At 46.7% G+C, this 18,691-nt stretch overlaps 1 protein-coding gene and 1 long non-coding RNA gene across 5 annotated transcripts; one reads left to right on the top strand and one right to left on the bottom strand.

The window, feature by feature from the left end:
- Nucleotides 1-152: 152 nt before the first annotated feature.
- Nucleotides 153-11,886, bottom strand: LOC308460229. The gene is made up of 2 exons (XR_013978507.1): nucleotides 11,515-11,886; nucleotides 153-873 (listed from the first exon to the last, which is right to left on the bottom strand). It is a non-coding gene; the product is annotated as an uncharacterized lncRNA (long non-coding RNA).
- Nucleotides 893-18,688, top strand: LAT (linker for activation of T cells). 4 transcript variants are annotated; one of them, XM_080976322.1, is made up of 13 exons: nucleotides 893-2,768; nucleotides 8,474-8,587; nucleotides 8,719-8,746; nucleotides 9,512-9,564; nucleotides 12,653-12,695; nucleotides 14,878-14,945; nucleotides 15,221-15,253; nucleotides 15,487-15,544; nucleotides 16,335-16,393; nucleotides 16,946-16,999; nucleotides 17,946-17,999; nucleotides 18,158-18,232; nucleotides 18,390-18,688. In XM_080976322.1, exons 2-12 carry the CDS (start codon nucleotides 8,479-8,481, stop codon nucleotides 18,229-18,231), a joined length of 633 nt encoding a protein of 210 aa, XP_080832448.1. In that variant the 5' UTR covers nucleotides 893-2,768; nucleotides 8,474-8,478; the 3' UTR covers nucleotide 18,232; nucleotides 18,390-18,688. The 4 variants fall into 4 exon arrangements, with proteins under 4 accessions (XP_080832448.1, XP_080832446.1, XP_080832447.1 ...); XM_080976320.1 differs by having other exon boundaries at nucleotides 8,373-8,587; XM_080976321.1 differs by lacking the exon at nucleotides 893-2,768 and adding an exon at nucleotides 7,953-8,141 and having other exon boundaries at nucleotides 8,373-8,587.
- Nucleotides 18,689-18,691: the final 3 nt, after the last annotated feature.

The raw sequence follows: 18,691 nt of genomic DNA, 5'->3' as shown, positions 1-18,691 counted from the left end.
CCTGTATGTCACAAGAGGTCTAGGAGAAGGCAAGTAAGGGGTAAACTGGGGCACATTAGCTGTTGCAGCAGGAGAGTTTTCAAAAGCTTTTATGCAGGGGGAAAAACTAGAAGTGGCTCTAACTCAGCTTTTAATAAATGTTAGGGAAGAAATCAGAAAAAGTTTTTTTTTTATTCAAGAAACCTCTGCTTTAGTAGTATTAACTACATCTTACTGACTTCAGAACAGAGTTAGTCATGAGGGATACTTTTAAAAATAAAAAAATCCTGAAGCTTCTGTTCTGGCCTATTTGGTGGTCCAAAGGTTCTTGCCTGTTAAGACTGTGTTGTCTTACTTTGAAGCGTCAAGAACATGTGCAGTCAGAAATTGGGTGTAGTCAAAAGTTTCTCTTCGAGATCCAGAGGATAAGGTGCCTTGTTTTCTGTGTGTTTTTGCTTCTGACTTATATTCTTGCTAAAAACCATCTCGGCTAAGGAAGTAGTGCAGTGAGGTGATGTCACACATTTGGTGGATAAAGGCTGGCTGTTTTGCACATGCACGTCATCATTTGATGGCTGTCCATTGAGGCGGCGGGGGGGGGGGGCATTCATTTGTGAAATCTGCCTAATTGCAAAGTTGGAAGGCATTTTTTGTGACCCTGTAGCCATCTGACTTGCATAAGTGGTTTGGCTCATGTGCTTGGTTCATTAAGTGAAGCTGCATTGTGTTGCAGTGACCTTGATGTGATACAAATTATCTTGAAATTATTTCTTTTGTTTTCAGATTGTGGTGCACCGGGATGTAAAACCAGGTGTCTTCTGTAGAGACATTCCAGTGGAATAGCTAGGTTGTTGCTCTTTGTTGCAACAGATTCAGGGCCCAATCTAGAAGAGCCTGTGTGAGATAGACAGATAGATAGATCTGTCAGCTGAGGATAACATGCCATGCAACTAAGGAAGTGAGCTCTGGCCCATGAAGGTTTATGCTACTATAATAAACATACTGGTTTTTGAGGTTCTTTCTTTCAGATCAAAATTAGTTTCTTTATGGGTTGCTTGGGTATGGTTTATTACTGGTTTTGAAAGATGCCCCACCACCACCTATAGAGGCCCTTCTACACTTCGGAACAGATGTTGGCTTGAGGTCAAAGGTGTGTGTGATGATTTGCATGCCTGTTATTCCTTGAGGAATGAATGGTGGTCTGTAGCATTTGCAGGTTGCAAAGAATGGAAATGAGATTTGAATTGCCCTTGTGGAGGGCTTGGAGGAAACCCCCAGGGGCTTAGTGGAAGAATGAGAGTCTCTATTGTCTCTAGTACAGTGCTACCTCGGGTTAAGAACTTAATTTGTTTTGGAGGTCCGTTCTTAACCTAAAACTGCTCTTAACCTGAGGTACCACTTTAGCTAATGGGGCCTTCTGCCGCCACGCCGCCAGAGCACGATTTTTGTTCTCATCCTGAAGCAAAGTTCTTAACCCGAAGTACTATTTCTGGGTTAGCAGAGTCTGTAATCTGAAGCATCTGTAACCTGAAGCATCTGTAACCCGAGGTACCAATGTACTTCATATCAGCCGTGTTTCTTTGCCAGTTGGGTGGGGGAAAGCAGGGTGAGATACATTGTTTTTTCCACTGCTCAATTCACAAAGAGAGGCTGGTGAATCTCTTTCCCGTAGATTTATTTCATGTCAGCAGAAGTGCCAAATGCCTTTTCCTGGACTGTACCATCTTTCTTGAAGAGCAGGGAGAGGGTTGTAAACTTCTCTGCACATTGAAAAAAAGCAGGTTGAGAGGTTGGGTCAAACCCATCTTCCCATTTGGGGTGTGTGTGTGTGTGTGTGTGTGTGTGTGGAGTTCTACAAGATGTATGTTTAACATGCTTTGCAAGCCAGAGTGCTGTGAGGTAAGGAGAAGTGGGTTTCTTTTTATTTTCTATTTCCTATTAAAAAAGATGCCCCTTCAATCTCACATCATGTATAAATGGGGCACATATCTGGATAAAATGCACATGCCTCACTGCCTCCAGCTTGGCATGGAGATGTCATTTATTCTTTATGTATGGGAAGGCTCCCCACCCTCAGAAAAGCATTGAAATGTGCAAATTGCGTACACACCCCTGCAGCCTGAAATGGTACAGTCCAGAAAAGGCTTCACCGCTTGATTTTACAGTGGTACCTCGGGTTAAGTACTTAATTCGTTCTGGAGGTCCGTTCTTAACCTGAAACTGTTCTTAACCTGAAGCACCACTTTAGCTAATGGGGCCTCCTGCTGCTGCCACGCCGCCAGAGCATGATTTCTGTTCTCATCCTGAAGCAAAGTTCTTAACCTGAAGCACTATTTATGGATTAGCAGAGTCTGTAACCTGAAACGTATGTAACCTGAAGCACCACTGTACTGAGCGTATAAAACTTGTCCTCTGGTATATCTGCATACAGGGCCCCTTCTGTCCTTGGGAGAGAACTTATGAGTTATACATTTCTCAGAGCACGTTCCGGGGTGTCTTGCAGTTGGGAGGAGGCAGGTAGATCTGGAACAGATTTAAGGATTGGCCAAGTCTTAGAGGCCCCCTTGATGTCTGGCTGATATCTCCAGAGCTTCTGAATGCAACAGATGTACCAAGAAGATGTGCCTTCTCTTCCTCCCCCAAATGTCATAATTTAGTGCACCTGCCCTTCGACTTCCTGCTGGCGGCTGTGGTGCTTCCTTCCTGCCCAAGCAATCGAACAGCAGCACCGTCTCAGCCACAGCAGAGAAAAGAAGGCTCCATCCAGGCGTGAACTGGGAACCCCAGATGTGAGTTTTCACTGATGAGAGTGAGGAAGAGGAGGTGGAGGCAGTGGTGGTGCATGAGGAGTCCTTGGGTGCTGACCCTTGTCGTGGCAATATATCCTAGGTGGTTGGGTTCTGGTCCCTGGGTCCCGTGGTGGAAGGAGCTGAGTTCCAGCTTCTGGGATTGTGCAGGGGGCACAAAGAGGAAGGAATGGCAGTACAAATGGCTGGGCTGAGGGGGGTGGGATTCTGCGGGGAGGCTGAAAAGACTTTTTCATGTGAGTGTTAGTTTGGAGTCTGACTTTTTTCCACCTGAGCGTCCCAGTGAGTGTAGTGTAACCAGTGACCAGGACCACTGACTCAAGTTTGAAAGAATTCAGTTTTGACACTGCAAAATATAGAAATAATTGAAAATGATGTGTTGGAAGTCATTTGGACCTACACTAAAGCTGTGTAGTCATGCATCAATAAACCGTTTAGTTCATTTTGGCTATAATTTTGGGTCCGTGGCCCTTGTTGCTGGCTAGGCTGTGCCCATTGCCCCACCAGGGTACGTAGGAATGCAAATTCAAACCCAGATTAACAGCGGGAAGCAATAAATTGTTTTTCTTCGTTGCACAGAGTGCTTCTTTTCCTGCTCTGTGCCTCCCCCACCCCCTGTTCTGATCGCAATCTTTTTTCTGTCTTGCTACTGCATTCACTCTCTCCTTCCCTCCCTCCTATTTATCCATCTCTGACAGTGGGTTCGCTTTGAAGGGTATGGGGCATAATAAACGAGTAACGCTATGTAGAAGAGGGCAAAAGAAATAGAACAGACACATCTACATAATAACCTCCCTTGAATTTTGGCCTGGCACCCTCCGCCCCCCAACCAACTTTCCCACCCCTTCGTTTTGCCATTTTGCTCCAGTTCCCTCCAACAAGCCAGTTTCCACCCAGTAACGGAACCCGTGGTTTGTGGTCACTTTGGCTTGTTGCCAGCGCTCCAATCAAGTGGAGAAGAAGTGGGGAGACTGTCTGTGTGTGTGTGTGTGTGTGTGTGTGTGTGTGTGTGTATAAGGAGAGAGTTTGGCATTATTCAGAGGTGTCAAACGGTAGGTTTCTCATAGGCCCCATCCCTTTCCCTGCCCCCTCCCGCCTACTGAATCATGAGTGGCGCCTAGAAGGTCTCGGCTAACTTCTGTTCTCCCCCCTCCCCCCAAGCAAGACATTGCAACCTTGCAGCTGCAGAGTTGCAGCTGCAAATTCCCTCCCACGGCACCCACAACACAGAGCGAGGCTTTTGTGCTGGCGCCCAAATCCGGCTGTGGGTTGTTGTCACTGGCGTGAGTCACCCCTGCTCCCACTGCTGTTCCCACACTCTTTTTTTCTTCTTCTATGCTGGGGGAGGGGCGCATCAAAGAACCTTCACTTACAACCTCAGGCTTCTGGAACAGGTTTTCTCTGTGTAGGAAATGTGGCATGGAATGTAGTATCTGGTAAAACATTTGGATGGTTGTGTGTGGAGGTTTTTATTAACACCATTTATACCCCAATTAGGAGCAGCAGAGGCAGCTGCTGTAGACTGAATCAGACTGTTGATCCATCTTGCTCATTACTGTCAACACTGACTGGCAGCAGCTCCCCAGGGTTTCCCAGCCCTACCTGGAGAAGCCTGGGATTAAATTTGGAATGTTCTGCATGCAAAGCAGATTCTCCACCACTGAGATATAGTCATACCTTAGAAGTTGAACAGAATCCATTCCGGAAGTCCGTTTGACTTCTGAAACGTTCAAAAACCAAAGCACGTCTTCTGATTGGCTTTAGGAAGCTCCTGCAGCCAATCGGAAGCCCCGTCGGACGTTCAGATTCCAAAGAACGTTCGCAAACCAGAACACTCATTTCCGGTTTTTGATCGTTCGGGAGCCGGAACGTTTGACTCCCAAGGTGTTTGGCAGCCAAGGTACGACTGTACTGCCCTTCCTCAATAGTAGTAAAAAAACTGAAAACATTAAACAATATTAACTGTAAAAGGGATTAAAACATGGCAACTTCTATCTGTCTGGATAGGCTTGCCAAAACAAAAACGTTTTAAGCAGGTGCAAAGAAGAGGTACGAGGAAAGGCAATCCTGCATGTAACCTGCTCCCAAATGCTGAAGGGCTTTATATATGAATAGTAATACTTGGCCTGGTAGCAAGTGAGGATTCAGTGCAGGTCTCTGAGCAAAAGTACTATATGCAGCGAGGGTCTCACTCCTGCCAGCAACTGTACTGCACTAACTGAAGTTTGCGGGTTCAGTTCAAGGGAAACCCCACATAAAGTGCATTGCAGCAATCCAATCTTGAAGTCACCAGTGCCTGAATTACTGTAAATTCTCCCAGACCAGGAATGATCAAAGCGCATTTTGTACCATACACAGCTGGCAAAAGACACTTCTGGTGCCTCAGGACATGCCAACACCCAAGTATAGAAGTGTCAGCTCCAAGTAGCTAGCTCTATGATGTTCTTTCATTCACGATGGAGATGTCTCCACTATACCTCCTAACCCAGCAATTTAATCCATGTAAGTTTCTAGTCCACAGCAATCTTTTTTAGTTGGAGTACCTTGACAAAAAAAGGGATGCGGGTGGCGCTGTGGGTTAAACCACAGAGCCTAGGGCTTGCCGATCAGAAGGTCGGCGGTTCGAATCCCCGCAACAGGGTGAGCTCCCGTTGCTCGGTCCCTGCTCCTGCCAACCTAGCAGTTTGAAAGCACATCAAAGTGCAAGTAGATAAATAGGTACCGCTCTGGCAGGAAGGTAAACGGCGTTTCCGTGCGCTGCTCTGGTTCACCAGAAGCGGCTTAGTCATGCTGGCCACATGTAAGCTGTACGCCGGCTCCCTTGGTCAATAAAGTGAGACGAGCGCCGCAATCCCAGAGTCGGTCACGACTGGACCTAATGGTCAGGGGTCCCTTTACCTTTACCTTACCTTGACAAAACCTATGTCCATTTTTAAATTATTTTGTTTACATCTGTCTCTCTTCCCTGGAGCTCAAGGAGGTGTGGGGAGGGTTCTAGCCAACCTCCCATCCAGACCCAGGCCAGTTTGGCTTCAGCACAGTGGCTGCCGAAGGTGCCTTCAGACTAGGGGTGAGGGAGAAATCCAGTTCAGTTGGCATTTCTCTGTTGGCATTAAGTGAACATACCTAATCCACACTTTCTGAAGCTGTACATGAACTCAAACAAAGCCATCTTTTGAAATTCGCACTCTTATGAATTTTGCAATGCAATTCTCTAACCAAGCAGTGCATAACAAAATGCGTATACTGGGGTAATGTGTGCATTTAAAAGGCATGTACAAGGGAAAATGCATTGTGTTAGGGGAATCTGCATTGCAAAACTATGTGTATTTAGGGAAATGAGTGAGTTCTCCACACACAAACATATACTGCTCCTTTCAGGCAGTTGGGGATGGCAAAACCTTATCAATTTGGGTTTCTCTCTCTTTCTCATTTTTACAGTCTTATGTTCAGTTCTCCTCATTAGTTTGCAATTTTTTAAAAAATCCTCAAGAAAATTGATCAGCACTTTAGTGAAAATGTCTCCTAACAGACACCTCTGAAAGCAATTCTGTTAGCTAACTTCCCTCTCTATTCCCCATCATGGTCACTTTTGTGGCAAACCATGATGCTGTTGTCTGTTGTCTCTTGCTCAAATCCAGAATGTGTATACCTGCCTTGGCTTTGTGAATTAGCATCCTGCTGAAAGGTACTGTGGATCATAGCCTAGAACGCCATTTGTATCTCCAAGCTTGTATTGAATTTGGGGGGGGGGTCCCTCCTTTCTAAAGCCTTCTTGAACCACCCACCCCAACCATTTTCTTTCGGCCCAGCCTCTTGGAGATTTCTTGTGCATCCTGCTGCTACATGCAGTTAAGCGGTGTGTCAACTGGGTTATTTCCACAAGACCACTGCTCGCTCTGCCGTGCTCCCTCCTGTTAACGCCTCCCTGGCTGAGCTGTGGGGATCTCTGTGGTCTATCAGTAATGGTGGGATTAGCACATGCATTTGAAAGAGAGCTCTCTCTGCGCTATTGATTGCCTTCCAGCTGCAAATTCATAAGGGAACAATGTTGTGTAAGGCTCAGTATCTCTGTGCACACAGGGCAATGGTGAGGCCCTATAGGCCATGTTGTTCCATCCTGAGCGAACAGAGTATTTGGCCTACAATGTTTCCCTAGAGCCAGCCTATCCACAGACTCAAACAGCAACTTTTTGGGACCCAAATCCCCCAGAACGCAGGCTGGTGCAGAGGAAGGGGGCAGCCAAGGTCTCGGAGGGCTAAGCCAGCTGGGGGGCCCCTGAAAGACTTAAGCTGTCGTGCAAAAAATGCCCTGGGCCTCTCAGCCAATCAGGGACTCTCGTCTTGGCCTCAGACAAGCTATGCGCAGGCCTGCTGGGGTACCTGCCTAAGCTATATAAGTATCGTGGAGATAACTTTTTGCTACAATTTTGGGAGTTTTCTCCCCCTCTTTTTTTCTTTGCTTCCACAGACGGATGCCAGCCAACTGGCAAAATTGGGATTCTTATATCTGTTTATACCCTAGGAGTTTGGGATAACTAGTTAGTCTAGCTAGAGCAGAAAAACACAGTGCACAAGACTATCAATGAGTTGCTTACTGAAATGCCATAATGAAAATTATATACATTTGCAAAGCATTCACTGAGACAACATGATGTGCTACTCAAATAATAAAAAATGAGGGATGGCTTTTAAATTTGACCGGGGCAGAAAAAAAGCCTTTCGCTTTCCTTTGTGATTTGCCAGCGCTTCATTGGCAGATGGGCAAGAATTATTGGCAGGCAGGTAGAAGGCTGTAAAAAGGATTCCCTGATAGGAAATTTGAAGAGCATTCTTGTAGTGCAGGCCTGGCAAACTTTGTGTTTTTTAGAATCTACTTCAGATTTTTGCTAGAATCCCACAGTTCACTGGCCAGAGGTGAACATAAAACAGTAGCTTGGGTCAGAGTCAGACACAAAATGGGTGGCCAGTGGGGTGGAGCCAATTATTTCTTGAACCCCATGAGCCATACAGTGGAACGACCTTGCATATATAAATAAAAATTAGCAGGTGGCTGTAAAACTGGAATTCTAACCTAAATTTGGAGCGGGGAATCTTTTTGTTAAACTGTTGTCGGGAGTGAAAAACACTTGCCAATCTATTGCCAATCATTCCACGGTCTACCAGTTGAGACGTCCACACCTGCTAAAGGCTTTGGCCTCGAAGAACAGCAACCAAGACACTCCTTCCTCTACCTGTTGGATACTGAATGTTCAAGTTCCCATTCAGGAAGAGAGAACAAATGCCTCTCTGCTGCCCTGTCTCCTAATATTCCAGCATTCATCAGGCCTAGCGAAGGGGCGACCACTTCACAATGTAAGCAAGCCCAAGCTGGTCTCCCCCCACTCCGCTATCTTTTGTGACATGCTGCTGCTACATAGTGTGAAAATCCACCCAGATGCTGTCAAAACTCGAAATAAATTCTGAATAAGACATTTCAATAAGCTGAATTTTCTGGGTGGATAGGGACCGGGACAAACAGTTATATTTGGTTTCATTATCTGTTTAACACACACCGAGAACTTGAATTTGGCTCTTTCCCCACAGGGCTATTGACATGTTGTGCCGCTAAGCTGCTCAATGCTGTTTTTCACCTCGGAGTTTGCACCTGCCCTGACTCCAGGATACTGCTACTGTCCCCCTTGCAGGTGGCATGGATGCCTCGCACACGGGTGACATCTTCTGGGTGCTGGCATTTACTGTCCCACTTCTGGTGATTCTACTTGTGCTTTGCATTGACTGCCGGGACCCTGAATTAGACAGTTAAGTCTCTTCCGCCCTCCCCAAACTTCCTTTCCCCGAGGAGCAAACAGTTCCTGACTTCTCCATTCATTGCTCTCACCCCGGTGAACTTCTTAATTACATTGGTGTCTCTTTCCCTCTCTTACAACAGCACAATCTGTTGATGATTACCAGTACAAGTAAGTTCGTGACTGACCGGGTTTTAATTTGGGGGTAAAATTGGGGGGGGGGTGCAAAACCAGAGGTTGGGGAGGTTTGGAAAATGGATGCATGTTCTAAGGTGGCCAGATGCAACGGGCAGCTTCTACCCCAGAAGGAAAAGGTGCATTTCTTAACATTTCTTCTCTTTTGCACCACTAGGAAGGTACAGATGTCCTGCCTTCTGTCTACTCCCCTCACCCCAACTCTATTATACAATTCCCAAAGTCGCAAAGCACATGGATACTGCATGAAGGCCACTTTTAGATACAGTGGAGGAAAGGGAAATTGTTTGTGGTGTTATCATGCAGTGCTTTTGCATGCAGAAGGTCCCAGGTTCAGTCCCTGGCATCTCCTAGTAGGGCTGAGAAAGACTCTGATCTGAAACCTTGTACAGCCCATGTCTGTCAGTATAGACCAGGGATAAGGAACCCTGTGGCCTTCTAGATGTTGCTAGACTATAATAGCCCCTGGCTATTGGGAGGGTGGGCTTGAGGCTGGTGGACGTTGGGAGTCCCAACAGTAGCTGGAGAGCCTTGGGTTCCCCATCCATGGTGCAGGCTGCTCTCTACAGAGTAAGATGGACCAATGGCCTGGCTCTGTAGAAAACAGCTTCTGATGTTTCATCCAAAACCTGGAAGGGGAGATTTTATTGTGCTATTTTGGGGAGCAGATTGATATGTCTCTCAAGCATGATTCCTGTACTGTCCATGAAGAGAAGAATGATTAATGTATTGCCCCCACAGGCCTTCAACTAGTGCACGTTCGAGTTCAACCTTCAAGTTGATACGTCCTCCCTGTGAGTAGCTGCCCATTCATTGCTATTTTAAAATTGAGGTTTTAAGAAAAGCTGGCTTGTAGTCTCCTGCTTTATCTGCTCTTGGTTGTTGTTATTGTTGTTATTACTACTACTACTACCACTACTACTACTACTATTACTATTATTATTTATTACCATCACTGAAGACTTTGGGAAGCTGATACAGCCATGTGGGGTCTCATTGAACAAATCTGCCCCACTGTTCTGCCTCAACACCACCACCACCACCTCAACAAGCCACAGTCTTACAGGATTCCTAACAATATCCTCTGCTCCAAACTTACAACTCTTAGATCTGAAATGCTATTGATGGCTATGCTCTGCCTCCACAGTTGGAGGCAACTATACTTCTGAATACTAGTTGCTGGAAACCACAGGAAGTGAAAGTGCTATTATGCTCAAATCCTGCTTTTGGATTTCCCACGGGCATCTGGCTGACCACTTTGTGAACAGGATGCCAGACTAGATGGGCCATTGGCCTGATCCAGTAGGCTCTTCTTATACGCTTAAATTCAACAAGGCATGGTCTTTTGGCTCATTGCCAGTCAGACACAAACTACATGTGATACTAATTTGTGAGAATGTCAGATTGTTTTGTTTATTTAATAGCCATGAGCTGCTGTGCATGTGACTCCCCTCTCCAAATTTTCATTGGGAGCCCCCTCCCTCAGACTAATATAATAGCTGTGGTGAGGTTAGGGGGCCTATTTCCTTACTTATTTTATTAACAAAACCCAACTTCCACTTAGTGGTTTTCCTAAAACCTTACCACTGCCAACATTTAATATCACTTATACCCTTTGCACTTTTAACACACCAATAATCCTAATGGTAACTCTGCGATATAGGCGTGGTCCGTAGTTACTATATTTAACAAAGGTATTAACATCTATGTATTGCAAGCTTCTCTAGTGCACCAGCTTATGCGGTAGCTTTAATATACAGTAGTACTGTCTTTTTAGATGGTTATATACTGTATTAATTTGTTAGTGTTACTTTGATTCCAAAAGCTTACTTTGTACTACTATTACAGCTTTGAGAAAGCGGTTAGTTACCCCATTAAAACACTTTTGCCAGATTGCCCTTGTATTTACTTCACCCTGGTTGTGCCTCACCAACACTATAACTGAGGACTTTTACTGAAGCCTTTGTTTTAACCCCTACTGACGTACTGAGAAGCACGTCTTCTTTTACTGTACAGTCATACCTCGGGTTACAGACGCTTCAGGTTGTGTTTTTTGGGGTTTTTTGTTGTTGTTTAGTCGTCTAGTCGTGTCCGACTCTTTGTGACCCCATGGACCAGAGCACGCCAGGCACTCCTGTCTTCCACTGCCTCCCGCAGTTTGGTCAAACTCATGCTGGTAGCTTTGAGAACACTGTCCAACCATCTCGTCCTCTGTCGTCGCCTTCTCCCTGTGCCCTCCATCTTTCCCAACATCAGGGTCTTTTTTTGGGTTACAGACCGCCAAAACCCGGAAGTACTGGAATGGGTTACTTCCAGGTTTTGGCGGTCGCGCGTGCGCAGACCTGCAGACACAGGTTGTGAATGCTGCGGGTTGCGAATGTGCATCCCACACGGATCACATTCGCAACCCAAACGTCCATTGTAGTGGAATCTATACTCTTGCTTTCCTTCCAGACACCAGAGTCCAGCAGCCAAAAGTGTCATTCACCTCTGCCCTCTTGGCAGAGGTGGAGCTAGCTGCTCTGGCACCCGGAGCAGTGCACATGCTGTGCACCCAGAGGCGGGGCTAGCCGGGCCCACGGTGAGTGTCCCAGGGGGCGGGGGGCGGTGTCACTTCCCCTCAGGGATGACACCCGGGGTGGTTAGCCCCCCCCCCCTTCTTCTGCCACTGCCTCTTGGTGCTGTAAATGATGAGTTGTTCCTCTTGGCTCTTCAGCCTAAGCCAAGTGATTCACCTGACTTACCCCAGCCAGTCTTTGGCCACTCTGCCTTCCCCTCAGGTCTTCTTCATTCCTCTTCTGTGATCCAGCCTGGACTGAGCTCCTTGACTGGCCAGCACCCAGCTTTATAGTCCCTCAGTCTAGCCCCAGCCAATCACGCTGTCTAATTAAACATTCTAAACCTGCAACCACCAACCAGAATATGCGTATCTTCTATCCTTCTTTTGCATACTGAGAGTTCCATCTCCAGCCCCTCCTCCGCTGTCAGTTAAGGTCCCCCACTGACAGTTAAACCAGCTTTTACCTGACCAGAAAGAAGACTTCCCCCACCAAACACACTGCAGTGTACATCAGAATATAAATGACAAAGCACACCACTCAATACACTTTGAAACACTGGTGAAATGAGCAGGATTTCTTCACAACAGTGCAGGGGAAAGCAATTTTAATTGGGATTGTAAACTTCTCAAACTGCAGCCCTGATTGATGTATTGAGGGCTCCTGTAACTTTTACATCTTCTTAAAAACTTTTGAAAAACTTTGCTACCAGATGCCCATGGCTGCCCATCAAAACATATTCCCTTATGGTTTGCAAAACAAAACTAAAACACAACATCATAATTTTAAAACATTTAAAAATGTGCTAACACAGCATAAAAAATTGGAGGAAAATGCGATCCGTTAGGAATTTACCAAATGCCGCTTATACCATTAGAGCTCAGATCTTATGTTGTTTTAAAATTCAAATTGTTTTTAAAGGCATGGATGGATAAAAGCAAATTTCTCCCCTTGTGCCAAAAAGGCCACAAACCTGATGGTAAGCAGCTCTCTCTGGGGAGGCCCTTTTGGAGCAGAGGTGCCACCACCAGAAAGGCCCTCTCCCTAGAAGCTGCCCCTCCTGTAGCCTGGCAGGGCCGATGAGGTAGGGCCTCTGGCTCTGAAGAGAGGAACTTAAGGTTTGAGTGCGTGTGCATTTGGGAGAAGACAACCTTTCAATTTACCTGGTCCTCCCAAGCTATTAAAGACTTGAGTGTGGCCTTTGTGCTGCTGCTGCTTTTTGGGGGGTGGGGGGTGGGGCATGGAAGGTGAACCAAAAGCTGGGATCTCATGCAATCCTCTCAGGTGATGGCATCTGCGTTCTTCTCTTTCTTCAACCTTTCAGCCCCACCTTGGCCTGCCGTTTCATCCCAACCAGACACATGGAGGTAAGCAGTCCCTGAACAATTTGCGAGCTGCTTACTGAGCATCCGTCCATCCAGGCATCCCCAACACTACACACTTCTGTTTTGAGCAAAGAATAAGCTTGTTTCTGGGAGTGAGCACATGTGCTTGAAGCCTTGCCCTCTAGTACAGTGGTACCTCGGTTTTCAAACAACTCCGTTGATTAACATTTCGGTTTTCGAACACCACAAACTTGGAAGTAAATCCTTCCGTTTTCAAACACGCCTCAGAAGTTGAACATGCCACACAGCTTCTGCTGAGTGCAAGATCCTGAGGCCTAGATGTTGGCTATTGAGTTTTTGGTTTTCAAACGTTTCAGAACTCTGGAATGGATTATGTTCGGAAACAGAGGTACCACTGTATGTCTGCACACAAGCAAATGTATTTTGCATGTGGGGGAACATCAGCACATCAGTCACCACTGGTTTGTAAAGCTGTATGGGTACAATGACCACTCCCCACATCAAATGGGGGGGGGGTGCCTTTTGTGTGGTCGGGTGCAGCCCCCCACATCCCAGTGTGGCTCCCGGTAGTACGGGCTGGCTTCGCCCTCCCCAGGCTGGATACCTGGAGGTCTCTGCCTACCTCAGCCAATCGCCCAATCCTGCCTGGGGAGGCATTGCCAGGGGATCAGCCAGGTAGGGGGAGGGACCGCTCTGCCCACACAACAGAAGGTGAATCTTACCTGCGAAGCGTCAGTTGGCTCCAGAGCTTCTCCCACCCTGCCCTCCCTCAGTTAAGCCTTATTTTGCAGTTTAACCTCTTCTCCACAGTTATGTGGGCGCTGCTATGTCATGGTCACTGTTGAAGGGCCGGAAAGGAATTTTCCTGCATTGCAAGGTTTTGCCTAAAGTGTCACAATTTTGGCGGTTTCAGGCCTTGGGTGGAATCCTTTAGTCTATTTTCCTAAATGGTGTGTGTGTGTGTGTGTGTGTGTGTGTGTGTGAGAGAGAGAGAGAGAGAGAGAGAGAGAGAGAGAGAGAAGCGGTGACCCCCCCCCCTTGCGGCGGTGATCCCAGGGTTTCCCATTAAAGGGGTTTTGAGGGGAGGCATTGGCCATACGCCAAGAGGTTGTCATTGCTCTCCCCTGTGATGGCGGGGGGGGGGGGGGCTCTCTGCTTGAACATATGTTCTCCAGAGCCAGCCCAATCCCCACATATTCTGGATAACCCTGATATCTCCCAGATCCCCGGCTGAGGACTGGGAAGGATAAATGCCCAATGCCTGAGCCAAGGTCTCCCTACATCTGAAACTTAATAAAGTTGTGGCCAATTTTAATCCCATAACACAATATCTTGAGTCATCATTCCGCTCAGGGGTCGCCTGGGGTTGGGGGGTCTTTGCCTGTCCACGCAATGTTCCCCACTGCCCACAATGATCCTGTAGTTTCTTGAAAAATGTTGCTGTGTGTGAGAGAGTGTGAGTGTGTTCCTCCCAACCAGCTCTGATCTGGTTTGAAAACATAAACCGTGTAAAGACATCCATGCCCCACCCCCCAGTGGGGACAGACAGTGGGCAACTTCAAAACGCATCCAACTGTACTGATGTTTACATCAATGTACAAATGCGATTTGGAATGCAGTATGGGAGGGGTTAGCGCCCTTGTTATGCTGTAAGCTGGTGACTATTCACCCAGTATAAAAAATGCTGCATAAAAACCCATAAAGAAGCAAAGCAATAAACAGCAAAAGAGTAAGGCAGAATTCTAGCTCAGAGGTCCTCCAAAATGCTTGGGCAAGTAAGAGTCTGTCTCTGACCCTTTCCCAGTGCACCACCTATTATTATTATTATTATTATTATTATTATTATTATTATTACTACCCCACCCACCTGACCTGGTTTCCCCCAGCCACTCTGGGTGGCTCCCAACAGAATATTAAAAACATGATAAAACATCAAACATAAAAAAGTTTCTAATATCTTTCACACAGGGTAGTTGATAAGAGAAAATTTAAAAAACCCTACATTTAGATGCAAAAGCATCACTTGCCTTCAGCTTCAGAGAATATCTCCAGTTGGCAGTCTTCCAGCACCTATGGATTCCTCGTCAAAGTGGGGGTGATGGCTGGAATAAGAAAAGCATGTTGGGAGCATCATCTTGGTCCCCTTGTCATTCCATGGCTGCTTTCGTACCTGTATTTAACCCCTTTCCCTCTTTGTTCACAGGCACAGCAGATGCCCCCCATGCAGTCTTTCCTATCCAGCACCGTCATACAAAGTTGAAAGGGATAATGGTGAGTTGTGAAGGAAATGGTGTGTGTGTGTGTTTTGCAAGGTTTAGGAAGTGGAGGGGTTGGGGGGCTTCTTTCCTACCAAAGCCTTTAAAGGGCAATGGGAGGCTGAGGTCTGGGAATCTAGCCACTGGGATGAATAGCCTTTTGCAGGTCTACTTCTATGAAATAGAAACGGGGGGGGTGAGGGGCAAATGGTCTTGGTCTGGGAAGCTGCAGGCACTCAGTAGGCTTAATCAGTGCCCTCCTTTTCTCTTTGTGGCATGTCCCCGTCTCAGAAAGCATTCCCAGTTATGAAAACCAAGGCGAAGGTGAGTAGGAATTATTGGTTTTAATGCCATTTGCTGGAACATACAGCTTGGCTCACTTGCATGAGTCATCTACTTGCTCTGCAGTTTTGCAGTGCTCTTGGACTTGACTGTGCCTCACTGTGACTGGATTCTGAAGGCTGGTTTTGGCTCAGTATGGGGTGGAGGTTCCCAGTATATGTGAATGTAAGCTCATATGCATATCATAATTCTGCTAATGGTCTCTGTGCTTCCAGTACAAGCTGGTGCCACTGATGATGAGGATAATGATGACAACTATGTCCCTCCGTACATGTAAGTCTTTTTGGGGGGGTCAGAGGTCAAACCTTATAATGGATTTTAGCTGGATCATTCATAGGAACCTGTTGGCACACTATGTGCTCTGCATCTATAAAGTCCCCAGCATCTCTGCTTAATGGATTATATGCCACCTTTCTTCCGCTTGCTCCATCAGTGTTGTTCACTGCTTAAAGCAGGGATAGGGAATGTGTGGTTGTTGGACCGCAGCTCCCATCAGCCCCAGCCAGCACAGCCAAAGGCCAAGGATGATGGGAGTTGTAGTCCAGCCAAATCTGGATCCTCTCCAGACTGTGCAGAACAGATTCCATTTTCTAAATCTGCATATTGCATACTGGCAAATTTACATTTGCACAACTACCGCGGAGCAAAGCACTCTGCTGCTTTTGCACAACAAATCCACTTTGAAAAAAATTGCACATTTTGGAGTCGGGAAAGTGGTGGGAAAATATGAAATATTATATGAAAAATATTAAACCACCAGCAGTTAATATGTTATAAATGGATGTCAACACACAAACAAAAAAAATCTAAAACATCTAAAAACACCTTTAAAAATGCAATTCCAGTACAGAGCTGCCTTGGCACTAGGATTAGCTGCGAAAGGCAGTATCCAAATGAAAATATATACCGTAAACAGTGTTGGCCCTTGACCTCAGAAAACTGCTGCCAGTCCGAGCAGGCAATGCTGCATGAGATGGATTGGTGGGTTTCATTCAGCATGAGTCAACTGCTTATTTCTCGAATCAGTGCGGCACCAAAGCTTCTTTCCCCTTCTCTTCCACAGTGACGTGCTGCCAGATGCGCCACTTACAGATCAAGGCAATGAAGACGGTGCTTCCACAGGTGAGTTGGCAGCAGGTGGGATGGACTGACTCCCTCCTGGCATCGGGGCTGGGGTTCTCTTGGAGGGTGTTGTGGCAACCCATCTGTCTACAACCTCTTAAAATTCAGGGTCATCTAAATGTAGCATTTATCTCTCTCCCACCTTACAGCCAAGGAACTTAGAGGTGCTATAAATGGCTGCTCCCCTCTCCCATTCAATCCTCACAGCAACCCTGCAGAGTAGGTTAGGCTAAGAGACAGTACCTGGTCCAAGATCACCCAATAAGCCTCTTGGCTGAGTGGAGATTGAACCCTGGTCTCCCAGGTCCTGCTGCAACACCCTAACTCAGTGATGGCCAAACTTGGCCCTCCAGCTGTGTTGGGACTACAACCCCCACCATCCCTAGCTAACAGGACCAGTAGTCAGGGATGATGGGAACTGTAGCCCCAAAACAGCTGGAGGGCCAAGTTTGGCCATCACTGCTGCATCACAGTGATTCTAAATGAGAAAGGAACTTGGGACATAATTGGGAAAGGGCAGTGTTTGAAGTGCTTCCGGTTTTTTCTTTTCAGATTCCCTAGGGGAGCAGTATGAGAATGTGCTCGAGTGTGAGCGGAATTCGCCTGGTGAGTGTGGAAAGTAGATCTATGGGGCCCGGGTAGTCAGGAATGAGGGCATAGGATTGCATTGAAAATGGAGATGGGTTTGTACATGCCATGCTGGGCACAGCTGGACGTATCATTAGGCAGAATCAGGGCCAGGCAGAATCGGGTGGGTGGAAGGTTAATTTTTGGTGTCCCAGAACATTCAGTGGCACTTACTCCCTAGTAAGGGCATTTAGGGTTGCAGGCAGAAGCAACTAACGGAAAGATCCAGCCAATGCTGACCCCAGTTTTGCACTAGTTGCCGGAGACTTATATTAAAAAAACTTTGCTATGAGCAGCCTTGCTTCCAATATTTTTAAAAACCGTATAATAATTTGCATAGCTCCTGCAAAGCAGTATACCACCTTGGCAAAAATAAAAAAAAATTTATGTGCTGCAGGTTTCATTGTGCTGAGCAGATGGCCCACATAAGCTACTGTTTATGTGTCCATCCCAGAGGCTGAGTCAAGGAGCTTTGTGGTTGTGGAAAGGGACTTGAAACTGGGTCTTCTTGAGTTAAACCAGCTCCTTCGTGCTGTCTCTGCTGTGACTGAGCAAGCAAGAGGCACTGCTGAGGTGGGTGCAGTGCAGGGTGGTCCGTCAGGACAAACAGGACACTTCCCCACCAAGCTCAGTCTGTCCTCAGCCCAACCCCTTTGGACGACCTCCTTCCTTACAAGCGGTCCAAGAGGTAGTGCCATCTGCTGGACTCTTCTGCCTTAATTTCAGGGTTGCCTTTGTCAAACTCGGCAGGAAGGAAGGGTGTGGAGAAAACTAGAATGAGTTGGCTCCACCCATCACTGGGTCTGGCTCCCCCTACTGTTGACCTCCCTGCCTTCTGCCCACACAGTCCCAGTAGACAGGAGTCTCTCCACTGAATGTACCTCAGAACCTTCATTAAATCTTCCATTTTCTCTCGCCGTCAAAGGTGACTATGTCAACGTACTAGAACCAGAAGCTCCTATCGTGGGTCCTCGTTTTGGTGAGTAGAAAAAGCCTGCTGTGTGGGCCTGCTAGGAAGTTCTCATTTAATTTCCCTATAGTCCCTCATTATCCATTTCTCTGGCTAATTGCCTGAGGGCTACGGGTGGGGCCCTATATCTCCCTGCCATAATTTTGTCCTTTTTCATTTTCCTGTAGTTGGCAGTGGCACCAGTGATCGGGAAAGTGAAGATGACACTCCAGACTATGAGAATGTCTGTCCTGGGCTTTGAGGTATCTGGATTATGGTGTCTGGGGCACGGGACGGATGTAGGGTGTGTGTGTATGGATGTGGCTTCATATATATGATAGAGGGCAACCCTAGAACCTGCATGCCAGCAATTACCTTTGAGCATTTGTAGACTCTTAACCAACATCTCTTTCTCCCTAGGTTAAAAGGTTCATTTGCCTGTTGCTCCAGTCACCTATATGCAGGATGCATTACCTGGTTGGCCTAAGGACACTGTCTTCCCAGTCACCCTCAAATATTGCCATAACTTATTGCCCTCCTTTGCACTTTGCCTGACACATCCTGAGAATTTTCCACAATACTATAGAATCTTGGTAGCAAGATTCGGAAGCTTGACTGTCCATGTGGAACTGGTCTCCTAACACTCCCCACCTCCCCAGCCCGCAAAGCATTCTGGGTTGTTTTATGTCTCTTGGCTAAATAAAGAACTGGTAATTCCATCA

This window comes from Podarcis pityusensis (assembly GCF_964106645.2).
Source record: "Podarcis pityusensis genome assembly, chromosome: 13".
Taxonomy (NCBI): domain Eukaryota; kingdom Metazoa; phylum Chordata; class Lepidosauria; order Squamata; family Lacertidae; genus Podarcis; species Podarcis pityusensis.
This window is presented reverse-complemented; position numbering and strand designations above follow the sequence as displayed.

Coding starts and splice junctions, on each gene's coding strand:
- LAT (XM_080976322.1), top strand. CDS start 8,479: ATGGATGCCTCGCACACGGGTGACATCTTCTGGGTGCTGGCATTTACT. Junction 9,565..12,652: donor CAAGTTGATACGTCCTCCCT/GTGAGTAGCTGC, acceptor TCAACCTTTCAG/CCCCACCTTGGCCTGCCGTT. Junction 15,545..16,334: donor AACTATGTCCCTCCGTACAT/GTAAGTCTTTTT, acceptor TCTCTTCCACAG/TGACGTGCTGCCAGATGCGC.